General features: G+C 41.4%; 1 protein-coding gene across 4 annotated transcripts in view; it reads right to left on the bottom strand.

Annotated features, from left to right (window-relative positions):
• Positions 1-8,629: 8,629 nt before the first annotated feature.
• Positions 8,630-12,575, bottom strand: part of LOC136841549 (venom carboxylesterase-6-like) — a 56,829-nt gene continuing 52,883 nt past the window's right edge. For all 4 annotated transcript variants that reach the window (XM_067108522.1, XM_067108524.1, XM_067108523.1 and 1 more), the window contains exon 12: positions 8,630-9,020. In XM_067108522.1, coding sequence (XP_066964623.1) covers positions 8,769-9,020 — 252 coding nt within the window. In that variant the 3' untranslated portion in view covers positions 8,630-8,768. The remainder of the gene's footprint in view (positions 9,021-12,575) is intronic.

Below are 12,575 nucleotides of genomic sequence, written 5' to 3'. Positions count from 1 at the left end.
TGGGCCTGTGGTGTTTTCATGTCGTCCATGTAAGTGGATCCCAATTAATATTGTTCCTCCTTCGGGATTGCACCCAGAGTCCTGATTTTCCCTGCAAGGAGTGTTGAGTGGTCCATTTGTGAAAAAGTTTTGGGAACAAGAGGAGGAAAAAGAAAAAGTGTTTGTTGGTGTCATTGGGAGAGTATTTCTTCCCATTGTCACCAGAAAATGACTACTGTTTTGATGACTATGAATATCTGTGCCCACCCCCATCCCTTAGGGACCCTCTCCCTGCTACTTCCACAGGTACACCTTTGGCCCAGTCGAAAGAGTGTATGCTCAGGTGGTGGGTGATCAACATGCTCTCCTGAAATGACAGAGGTGTGTGTACTGGGCTCTCCTCATGCAAGACCCCCAATGTGTGTTGCGGGGGGGAGTGTACCTTGGTCACACTTATCCCTACTACTTCGGCTGCTCCGGAGATGATGGCTGATCAAGTATTTGCGGAAGATGTACCTCTCCCTTAGTATTCAGTGATTCCCATCATTTGCTTTTTTGTAGACCACTTGGCTAAATTGCAGGATCTCGTCTGCTGTTGCTGCTCCTTCTAAAAGGGCAAAACTGTTGAGCCTCCAATGGTGGTAATCCTAACTATGGGAAATGGCCATGCATCATCAACTGCAGTTGGTGCTCCACCAATTTTGCTTTGCTTCCTTGATCAGTTCTGCAGTGTTAAAGGAGAGTAAGACTTATAAGGAGTAATGTGGAGAATCGCAGGTGCAATTCTTCCTCCGTGTCGAGTTCCTTGGTCTCACTTTTAGCAGCAGTAGTAGTCCAAGAAGAGGTCTCGATGGACTTAACTGCTTTTACACCAAGCAAATCGAATTATTCAGATCAGCACAATTCATGATTATTATTGATTTGCCATATTTTCAGTGGAGCCATTCATACCCAGCAAACCAAGTTAATTCAGATCTTGGTGATTTGATTCAATCCAAGTCACTGATTCAACTGGGACAGTTTTTCATCAAGTCACTGCAAGTTACCGCTGAGGTGTAAACACCATACTACCAGACATTCTGATCGGTTTGGTATGAGAGAGACATGCTATATATGATCCTTGCAGTCATATACACTGTGCATCACTTGTCTGTGAAAGGAGAAGCTACTGGAATGAAATGGAAAGGAGATATAACAATTTCTTCTACAAATGATAGACCTGTGTATCAGTGGATCATTCTGCCCTACCACTCAATGGTTCCATGTGGTGATAAAACTCTCAGGTGTCACAAACTGACATAGCATCTGCTGTAGGCTTGTTCTTCTTGTTGGTTTCAGGCTCATGACTGAACAGTGGAGATCAGCTCTATATCATTGTTACCAAGAGAGTTTAAATTGATTTCATGCTGAATGAAGTTATGAATCATAGGGCCTGGCTGGTATATCATTCTCTCTTGGCAGAGGATCCTTTTCATGCTTTCTGGGCCCTGATAGAAAGAGGGGGTTCTGTTCCCTCAGAAGCCAAGCAGTGTAGTTACAACATTTTCAAGAATCATTAAACTCATTTGTGAGCATAATGATCTTGGAGAAAGATTGGCAGCAAGGTACAGCCTGAGAGCAATTAGCTTTTGGAGAGAGAGGGTGACGAATATATGGCCTTCTTGGCAGCTGAGTCAGGAACCATAGAGTCAAGCTATTACTGCCTTCTCCATTTGACTTCCAGAATGGAGAAGGCAAAATTCACGAGGTTGCTGGTGTCAGGAAAGGTACTTACTTTCCTCTTGCTTTTTGCTTTGGGACACTCCGTTCTGGAACCACCTTACTTTTTCCAAAGGGTAAGGTAGAGGTACCAGAAGATAGATGTACCAACAGCTGTGGCTCTAATCCACCATGTGGTCTCCTTCAAACCCTCCGGGTTGACAAGGGAACCGCAGCCAAGCCTTTAATGGTGACAGTGCTTTGTGTCGGGTGTTGGGAGGGGCCTCCCCTCCATGAAACCAAGACAAGGAACTCGGACTTCCTCCAGGAAAGGCAAAGACCCTTCCAAGCCTTTTTGTCCTCCCACCTAGCCCCAGCTAGGGAGGGAGGTAAGGAGAGAATTGGGAAGAAAATAATGAGGTTGCCTGTCACCATCTCTAGCTGCCACAAGCAAGGGGATGATATCATGCCAGTGGGTAATGTGCCTCAATCTCATGTTCCAGTACTGTCCCAGACTTAGCATATGGGAGTTCCAAAAGCTCTGACCTCGTCGGCAGAAAAGCTTTGTCTTCCAGTGGCGACTACACCTTTGTTCACTTTGGTAGTAACTGAAATGAAGTTGGTCAGTCTCAAGTGATCCTCCCAGTTTGTGCCCTTTAGCTGGAAGGACATTGCTTGGTGCCTGGACGATAGGAACCAGCTTTCGGGAGTTCTCTTGCACTTGAGAGATGCTTCTGTTCTTGGATGCATCGAAGGAGGGGTGTGGTGCGCACATTTGAATAGCATGTATTTTTAGGTATGGATGGAGGACAACTCATCTGCAAAGCAACGTTTTTGAAATGTGAGTGGAATTTCTAGCCCTGCAAGCATTTCAAGACTGTATGATTGGTCACTCCATAGTGTTGATGGGTAACAAACAAGCAGCTGGGGATGGTCTCCTTTTATATTTTGACAACTGGCAAGGCAAATACCCAGGTGGGTCGTTTGCCATGTCAAGCTGTACAGGTACATTCTGGGCAAAAGGAATGTTTTGGCACAGCTACTCGGCTGACAGGGTCATATGGGAACAGAGTAGTCTTTACACCTTTATGTGGCAGAAATGCTATTCAAGCATTGGACAAATCTGGTGAATGACCTATTAACCATATGGCTAAACAGGGAACTCCGGTGTTTTTACTATCCTGTACCAGATCACAGGGCAGCCCTGGAAGAGGCTTTTCAACACACCAGGGATGATCTAGACATTAACACCTTTCCTCCATTTAGTCTGAGGTCACTTGGTGCTCAGGATGACCCTGGTAGCTTGTCTCTGGCTCCATGTTGAATGGTTTCCCAATCTGCTGGCTCTTGGTTGAGGTGCACAGAATGATTCCCACTATTGCCTGGCCCCTCTTGCTAGTCACATGTTCGGAGGTGTCATTGGGTTGTTTAAACCCTCCAGCTACATGTGTTTAGGTTATCCAGAAGCTTCTAAGAGTGAGAAGCTTTGCTCACAGAATTGTGTAAGAGATGCCCGGGTAGCTTCAAAAATCCTTGTCTAATTGTACCATGGAAAGAGGCCCATCCTCTATGATTGATATTGTAGAAAGGGTTGCTCTCTGATGTTGTAGGGTCCCTCTCTGGTCAGAGCCTCTGTTAGTGGATTGTAGACTTGTTTTGTGTTTTCATTGAGACTAACTCCTCTGTCTCTGTGGTTGACTGGTGTTGTAGAGGTGGCCCTCTCTCTGGTTGGGACCTTTGTTCAGTGGGTTGCAGACTTGCTCATCTTTCTTTGTTGAGATTGGCCATTCTTGGTCTCCAGGGTTAACAGCTATTGTGCTGCCTTAAGACATATTCTTTCTGCTTAGATGGAGCTATGTTTTTGAGGATTTTCTAGCAGTTTTGCCCCCCCCCTCAGAAGCTCTGTCCTCCAGAGTAGGACATGATTCATCCTCTACAGCAGTGGTTCTTAACCTGGGGTACCTGTACCACCAAGGGGTACGAAACCTTAAACCTGGGGGTACAAGACGTGATAGCCAGTGCAGTGGTACTGTAAATTTACTCTATATTTATCATATGTTTGTATTGTATTTATATTGGATAGGGGTATGAGAAAATTTTCTGAGAAATCAAGGGGTACTGCTACTGAAAAAGGATAAGAACCACTGCTCTACAGCCTAACTTCTGAGCCCTTTGAGGTGGTGATCTGGATGAGATGCTTTTGTGCCATGTGTCAATTCCTCTTTGTTAGTAGCAGCTGGCACAAAAAAGGTGCCCAGGAACCCCCTTTCTGGCTTCGTACTATTGGATGGACTTACAACTGTTCAGCAAAGTGGACAGTTGTACATTTCATGTGAAAACTCAAGTTGTGGAAACAATTCAGTTGAAGAAATTTTGTTAATCTTCATCTTCCATTAACCCAATTACAAAACCTTGAGCTTTAATATAATAAAATCTAAACTTTATCCTTAAAACCCTTCAGGCTACCCCTGTAGAACTAAATAAATTAGCTCAGTGGTCTGGTTAAACTGCATAAAAATAACCTTCCTGAGTAGTGAGTCTCCTACGTGGAAGGCGAGGGTTTTTATTACCCTAGGAACAAATTACAATTTTTTTCCAAGTAATTTTATACTTATCTTTCCCTAATGCTACCTCAACCACCCTGCTTAGTCCCTGAAGCCAAAGGGAAAAGTTCTGGTTGACAGCAGATGAGCTGGGTCCCCTTCACTCTATACCATGTACCATCAGTTAACTACCATATTACAAATTTTGATGGCTGGTTACAGCTTGGAAAAAGAATACCCCTAAATAAAAGGCTCGGGTTTGTATGTGTAGAAAAAATACAAATTATTTTAAGCTGATTTTTCATTAAATTCAAAGTTGTAATTGTCACTGAGTCTGTTTTTGTATATACATACCATTTTATATTGCAGCTTTTTCTTTTGCACATTTTAGTCCTACCAAATATCTCCCCTTCACAAGGAAAATCAATGAAGTGATGATTTTAGGGTGTCTTGAAATTCAAGTCCGTGTCACCCGAGAAACTTCTTGAAGAAATTGCAAGTTTGATATATTGGTATGTATTTGTGCCATAATTTACTGGTTTACCATTCAGATTTGAAACTACTGATGTTCAAGGGTGTAATGTTTATTGGCAGTTGTTTTAACTAGATTCATCTAAAAGAAGAAGATCTAAAAGTGTTTTTGGTGTCATGCAAGCACATTTTCTTTTAGCTTTCATTTTGTCAAACATAGCACCCAAGTAGCATTATTGAAGACAGTTTGTCATGTATTGCCTGTACTTAGATCACATCGAAATTAGTGTATGATTTCGGTTCTATAATTTTGTGCCAAGTTTGTGGCAAAATGCTAAAATAATCAGAAACTTAACTTGGTATTAAGCAATTTTGGTCATAAATCATGCGAAGACTTCAGATTTATTTTTGATGCTTGGTAGGAATCTGTCACCACTACCTTGTTCTTGCTGTGAATTAGGTTGCCTCCTATAGGGCTTTTTGGAAGGGTTCAATTAAGTGAGAAATTAAGTTAGACATCTAATTGAAGCGAGACTGAAGGGACCAGATGAAAAGCAGAAGGAAGATGTAATGCAGCTGGGGTTGGAGGGATTCTGTAAAGCCCTGTCCACACCAGCAGGCACTGCCTGATAGGCAAACACTGTTCCCATAACCTGTTCCACTATACTGACCGACCGAGTATGGTGCCAGAACAATGCGATTGTCTGGTAACACTGCTTCAGAAGTGGGAGAAAATATATAAACAGCTGGATGTGCCCGATGGGCATGCCTGCTAGTGTGGACAGCCCATTAAGAGCCTGAATACAGTCTATGGCATGCTGTGCAATGCATTTTGTTGTGGTATTCCAATATGGGAATAGTACCCATGTTTTTGTGCATTTTAGAATCTTCGTTGTTTTAAAAGTCATTTTTACATGGAAATTTCTCCTCTTTAAAGTTTACAATTGTTTTGCATTGACTTGTTTCTGATCACCCAACCTTTTGACTTGAGCATGGTAGATTTTACCAAGTTCATTGTCACTTGATTAGTATTTTGAATAGAGCAAAGGATGGCTGATGGCAGCAGTAGTATACTAGTTCAGTATCTGTGTGTTCACCAGATACTGGTTTACAGTGAGAATGATTTTTGTGATGTATTGTTAAATGTGAAAGTAATTTCCACTACAGAAGCTAAAACTACCCTGCATAATGTACAATTTATCATGTTTTATTATTATTGCATGATTTCATTCTTACCATTAAAGACTGAAATGTGTACATCAAAGCAACTGGGGAAAAGAGAGCCATGTTGTGGTGGAATGGCAGGCCTTAGTAGAGGTACAGTATAACATTGTTACTTTGGTTACCAGTGGATTACGAGGGAGGTTTTGAGAAGACACCTAGAGAGTAGCAACATCATGGATTAGGAGGAAAGAAATTGCTAAACCACTGGTAAAGAAGAGCATCCCTTTAGTCAGTAGTAAACATGATGCAAACATTGGCTACCTTAAATGCACCAAAAAATCATTAACTGAGGGTGGCTTAGACTAAACAGGAATTCAGGCTGATGGTGACTGTGTTGGATGAACTCCTTTTTGAGTGGTTGTTCAGAGTTATTCTTTGGAGATGTAGTACAAAAATTGTAACTGGCACAGATATCTGTTTCTGTGCTAAAATCTTGACCAAACAGTAACTGTGTATGCATTCCTCTTTCCTGTATACATAGATGTAATTTTTGAATTGTCTGGTTAAACTGATTATCCATTATAATTTTAATATTATTCAATAATGCAATACTGATCGTCAAGTTGGTTTTCTGACAAGTTGGAGATCACTTGTTGCACTATTTAACATGACTGCGTGCATGAAAGGTATGTAGTGACACTAACATTTCAATCGAGATGATGCAGTAAGAGTTCAATTCTAGATGGTCCAAAAATCTCTTTAGCCTTAGTTTGATGGTTTCCAGAAGGCAAAGTTGATTGGCTTTATGTGCAGTGGTTGTCCATACAGAAAGTTTGAAGCATCCAGTTTTGATTTTTGTTATGATGATGAAGTAGTAGGAGCTTGGTATTTCAAAATATTACTCGTGAGTCAGGTTGCATGTGAAGCATCTGTTCTTTGCTGCTGTTCTTTAGCATCTTTCTTCATTTCCCAAGGAAGAACTCTTGTGGGGCACCACTTACATGTGGCTTGAGTGACTAACAGTAAACAACAATGAAGGTTCTTAGCAGCAACCCTTTGGCCCCCAGTAGTTTGGCTCTGCTTTTTACTATAGCAAATTTTATGGCATAATGATTGATGATTGGATTATGGGATATCTTCTAACTGGTTGCAATTGTTTGATTCACAGGTATTTGATGATTAGCTGTGTGACCCCTCTCCCTGAATGTAAAGTCCCAGTGCTTGGCATCAAGCCAAAATCTCAATTCAGTTTGTAGGTAACAAATGCAGGTCAGCACCATATTATGTTTATGTTTAAATGCTCAGATTTCAACCAAAAGTGAATGTCAAGTTAATGGAACTTGTGCTTAAACTCATATGAAATTATGGTTTACATTGTTTTGCAAGCAAGCCTAATAGGAAATTCAAGAATTTGAACTTTACCTGGTTGAGCTGTCAGCCATAATTACAAAATCTGCCTCTCATTCATGTACCTGTTCAGTGAAATTCATTTCTCGCTATAATGTGGTTCGGATTCCACAATAAGCTGTAGTCCCTGTTGCTAGGTAATCAATTGGTTCTTAGCCACGTAAAATAAATCTAATCCTTTGGGCCAGCCCTAGGAGAGCTGTTATCAGCTCAGTGGTCTGGTTAAACTAAGATATACTTAACTGAATGTGTTGTGTGCATATCTTTTATATTGATTGCCCCTCTCCACCTCTGCTTGAAGCTTTCAATTCAATCCACATGGATCTTCTCCTATCTATAAAGGGTGTTTTGATCACTGACCAATTGCTCAGAGTTTTACAAGATCCAAGGCTGCTATTCACAGATAGGTTCTTGAAAAGAAGGTAGTCTTCACATTGCATAAGATGGCCTTCAATAAGATTTTTCCAGAGAAGTTTCATCTCATAATTCCTCCTAGGGTGGAGATCAGTGTGCATAGGAAAGATTTTCTTTAATAAACCTGAGCAATGCCAATCAAGCCAATCTTCACAAAGTTTCTTTGCTTCGAATGGCTAGGCTGTGTCCCAGTTCCGGGACCTTTGCCTGTGTGTGTGTGTGTGTGTGCACAACCCCTCAGGTGTTCAGCAGGACTGTAGCTCCATAGTCACCTGTGCTTGTGTCTTTTGGCTTCTTCAAGGCATGAGTTTGAGGCACACATATGGATGCTTCTGTATTTCTGGCTGTTCTTTATAGAAGTCAGGCCTTGCCCTTTCACGTAGGTGGTTTACTTTGCAATGCACTATCCATTACAGAATTGGTCTGCCCTGGAGGGGACAGGATTCAATGCCTACAGGACTATCTATTAATTTCTGTCACTCTTCACCTACAGTCAAGTCTTGGTAAGTGCTCCTATTTGGGATAAGCTAGGCCCTCACCATCACATCTGCATCACTCCATGTGTAATTGGCTTTGTGATGTAAGGCAGCCTCGATTTATCTATACAGTATTTTACAAGACAGTGTACTTTTAATAATTTTCCAGGGAGAACTTCCACACTTCTTGTGTTGCTGAAAAGTATGTTAGTGAGTAACCTGTAAGCAACCATTTGATCAGATCCTGGCCATAGTAATCCATAAGGATTTAAAATGTGTCAGGGCTCTGTAGAGTATAATATCAGTGATCATACTATGCTGGGAAGTGTTGAAAGCTTGAAGATGAGAGTAACTTAACCCTATTAAAACATGAATAATGTCAGTGCTATGCTGTTAAAAAAAAATAGGTTATCCCTTTAAACCCACAATACAACACTTGCGGTTCTCTAGATAACTTTACTTCATTGAATACAATGCTTTGGTCCATTCAAAAAAGTTTTTTATTAAACATTACAAATTTAACATGGTCCTGTAAAATAATTTAGTACTAGCACATAAGATAGAAACAAAAAATAATTCTCGAGTTCATAATTGTAAGACAGTTTACAAAGAGCACTTAAATATCAAAAATTTCCACTATTTTATCTTGAATCTTTTTAAGTCCTTGCAAGCGGTACTCCTGTCCTGCAAATGGCTGCCAGTTGGGATATACACTGTTCCTATTTACTCCTCTTACAATAATTGTAGGATCCTCAAAGCATGAAGTGAATCTTGGAGGAACTTGGAAAAATGGAGGCCTGAAGGAAAATCTTTCAGGATGAAGGATTTGGTTTCTTTGAAGAGGGAGGTTTTGCCAAAACCTCAGGATCTGAAAAAAAATATATATTTTAATGTGTTGAAAAAGTATCAAGCTTTGCTTTGCTTATTCTTAATCAGACAAAATCTAAGTTTGCAGAGTGTAGCTGCAGTAATTTTTTTTGCAGTTGATTAAGCTGTGGCTCCAGAACCATAGTGTACTATAATCAGTAACTGAGTGATCTAAACCTTTTCACCCTCAAATTAAAAAAAATTGAACTTCATTTTGACTTTAATATGAAAAAAAGAACATTTTAAAAAGTTGACTCTTATTAAAAGAATTGAATTTCATATTAAAAAAGTTGACTTTCATATCAAATAAGTTTTGCAAATTTAAAAAGTTGAAGTTCAAATTAAAAATGTTGACCCTAAATTTAAAAAAAGCTGGATTTCAAATTAAAAAAACTTACTTTCAATTTTAAAAAGTTGACTTGAAAGTCATTTTACATATCCCCACCTGAGGGGTGACCTGTATTTAAGCCCAATCCCTCCGCATTTGGGCAGGGAGTCGAGCCGAGGCTCTTGTGAGCCATTAGCCCCTTTCAGAGCCCAGTGTTTACACTTTGGTTGGCCATGTGTTTTAAGGTCATTCTTTGCTTCCCTTCTCCAAGCCTTGCGAACTGGAGGTGGTGAGCCCATGCCCCTACTGTATTTGCGCTTAAGCACTGAGGAGTCGGAAGTGTGCCAGGAAGGAAGGCTTGCCAACCTTACCGTGCTTTTCCCGTTAAGTATTTAAAAAATACTCACTTGGTTACTGAGAGGGGCTGTCTTATGCGTAGCAACATTTGCTAGGGGTGCGAAAGAGTTGCCAATGAGGATATGATGAGAAGAAATCCTACAAGCTACGAAAGTAGGCTCACTACAGAAATTCTGATATTACATTTTTTTTCAAATTGAATTTCATTTGTTTTAAAAGTGACATTTGTTGTAAATTGAAAGTCAATTTTCAGTTGTCTGTAAAAGAAAACTATTGTGCCAGCTTTGCCTGTCCGTCTGCACTTTTTCTGTCCGCCCTTAGATGTTAAAAACTACTGAGGCTAGAGGGCTGCAAATTGTTATGTTGATCATCCACCCTCCAATCATCAAACATACCAAATTGGAGCCCTCTAGCCTTAGTAGTTAAATAAGTTTAAAGTTAGCCATGATCGTGCTTCTGGCAATGATATAGAATAGACCACCACCTGGCTGTGGTAAAAGTTTCATGGGCAAAGGCTCTTGCAGCATGATACCAAGACCACCAAAAGATAGATCTATTTTTGGTGGCCTTATTTTTACACTTTGGTGGCTGTACAGAAATCTCGATTGCGCCGAAGTTTCTTCGGCGCATATTTTACTTGTTTTAATTTTAAATCCAGCTTTTTTAAACAGGGGCAACATTTTTATGTGGACTTCAACTTTGTTAATTTGCAAGTCAACTTTTTCAATATGAAGTTCAGTTTCTTTCATATGAAAGTCAACTTTTTTAATACAAGGTTCAATTATTTTCATATGATGAAAGTCAACTTTTTAAAAATGAAGTTCATTTTTATTTTAATCTCATTTTTTTTTAATCTGAGGGTGAAAAGATGTAGTATGACTAGGTGGAGAACAAGTTGCTGATAAACTGACTAGAGTTTGTATTACAAGGTAAAAGAAGCTGTGAGCCCAAAAATGTGGCAAATTACAGAGAAATACCATTGTTGGTAGATTAATATTTTGGAGGAATGGTTACACAATGTAAAAAAATTTGAGTTTGGCTTCAGGCCAGGAAAATCTAAGCTGATGCAGTTTGTTCCTATGGGAATACAAACCATCGCCAGTTATGTAGGAGTCTCCTTCAGCACAAGCTAGAAACCAGTCGGAAACTTGGTAACAAGGTAGTTAACAGGTGAAGAAGGGGGGGGAGTGGGGTAGTACCCCTCACTCACTGACCATAGCCTTCACTTTTCTTTTGGTTGCAGTGCGAGATTGATGTGCTCCTATGCTCCTGTCTGGCTGGTTGAAAGCTTTTGTGGTTGATGGTTATGGTACTACCTAATTTTGTGTTATCTTTTTTTTAACTTCTGGTCTTTGTTTTTTATTCAGTGTGTATAAAAAACAAGAAATAGGTCGCTACAAGGGACATGGTCACCCTTGTGGGCAGTTCATGTTGTTCTTAGTAACCCTCATACTGTATGTGCCTATTGCAAGGGGAGGGCCTGCTTCAAGGGCTTCCCTTGCAAGGAGTGTGTAATTTGGGACACTCCTCGGTAGATTAGGTTTGGAAAGAGGAGCAAGAGGCACAAGAAGTGCTCACCAGCTTCCTTGGGGGGCGGGGGATACTCTGGTGACTCCTCCAAACCCATCTAATTCCTTCTGACCCCTTTCATCCATCCTTCTTCCCTTTAAGTGCTTCTCCCTCCAGGGGAAGTAGTGCTAGGCCTAAACCTAAACCTTATCGTGACCTTTCACCCGAGGTCATAACTGCTTCTGATGGAGGCACTCCATCAACAACCTTGTTACCTTTAGATGACTCTGACTTTGAATCTAATATTAGCTCTTGGTACCCGCAAAAAGACAGTTGCAGTATCTGAGGAAGTTATGGCCTTTCCATAATATTCCAGAAAGCCATTCATTTGCCACCTTCCTGGACAACCTCAACAAGGAGGAGAGGGTTTGAACACCAGAGCATTCTAGTAGTCCAGGAAGACTTCTGTCTCTAAGGATGGGTATCTTCCTGCACCAGTGGTTCTTCCAGTGGCAGACCCTCCACTGAATCTTTGGCAAAGTCTTCAGTTCCTGCCCCAACCAGCCCTTCAGTATGTGAGACGAGTGTGTTTGGCACAGGGAAAGGGAAGAAGTGCCTCTGGCACTTTCCTCATCATCCACTTCCTCACTGCCAGGCTTGTCTTCCTCTGCCCCATCCCTGAACTCCTTCCTGCACCAGCGGAAAAGGGACAAGGCTAAGCCCAGGCCTAGTGCAAATGGACCTGGAGGACCCTTTCCACATGCTAGTCCCACTTTCAAGGTAGCAGAGGCATTTGATCACCAGGTGACTGTTCTACTTTTTAGGGCTAGTGCTGTGGCACTGGCACGGTTAGACTTGTGGCCTGTTCCCGCTTTGTCGCACCATGAGCACTTGAGCTTGCACTGGCACGGGCTGTGTGTCTTGCTTGCAATTTTTGTGCTCTCTGGTGCATGTGCATGTAGGACAATCCTACTCCTTTGCCTTTGTTCCTGGTGCTCTCAAAGTCGGAAGGGGGTTCTGTCTGACTCAGCTGGGTCCTATGCCTTCTCTCTAGTTAAGGGCTCATCTGGTCCACAGTACTGGGAGTGGCAGTCAAGTCTCTCTTATGCAGAACCAGATCATTTCTCTGGCTGAAGAATTCTCACAGCAGTGCCAGGAAGATCAGAGCTTTGCCTCCTGAAACCAACAACCTCTGATGCCCTTCCTTTTCATCTCGAAGACAAGATGACCCTAGCAGCATAAACCATATTTGCTCTCAACCAGAGGGTGAGCTTGTGGCACAGTCCTGAGATGGTTATCACTCGGCAGTCCCCATTGCAGCAAACCTCTGCAGTGCTAGCACCTTCCTGTTGTAACTGCTCC

Source organism: Macrobrachium rosenbergii, chromosome 9, assembly GCF_040412425.1.
Source record: "Macrobrachium rosenbergii isolate ZJJX-2024 chromosome 9, ASM4041242v1, whole genome shotgun sequence".
Taxonomy (NCBI): Eukaryota; Metazoa; Arthropoda; class Malacostraca; order Decapoda; family Palaemonidae; genus Macrobrachium; species Macrobrachium rosenbergii.
This window is presented reverse-complemented; position numbering and strand designations above follow the sequence as displayed.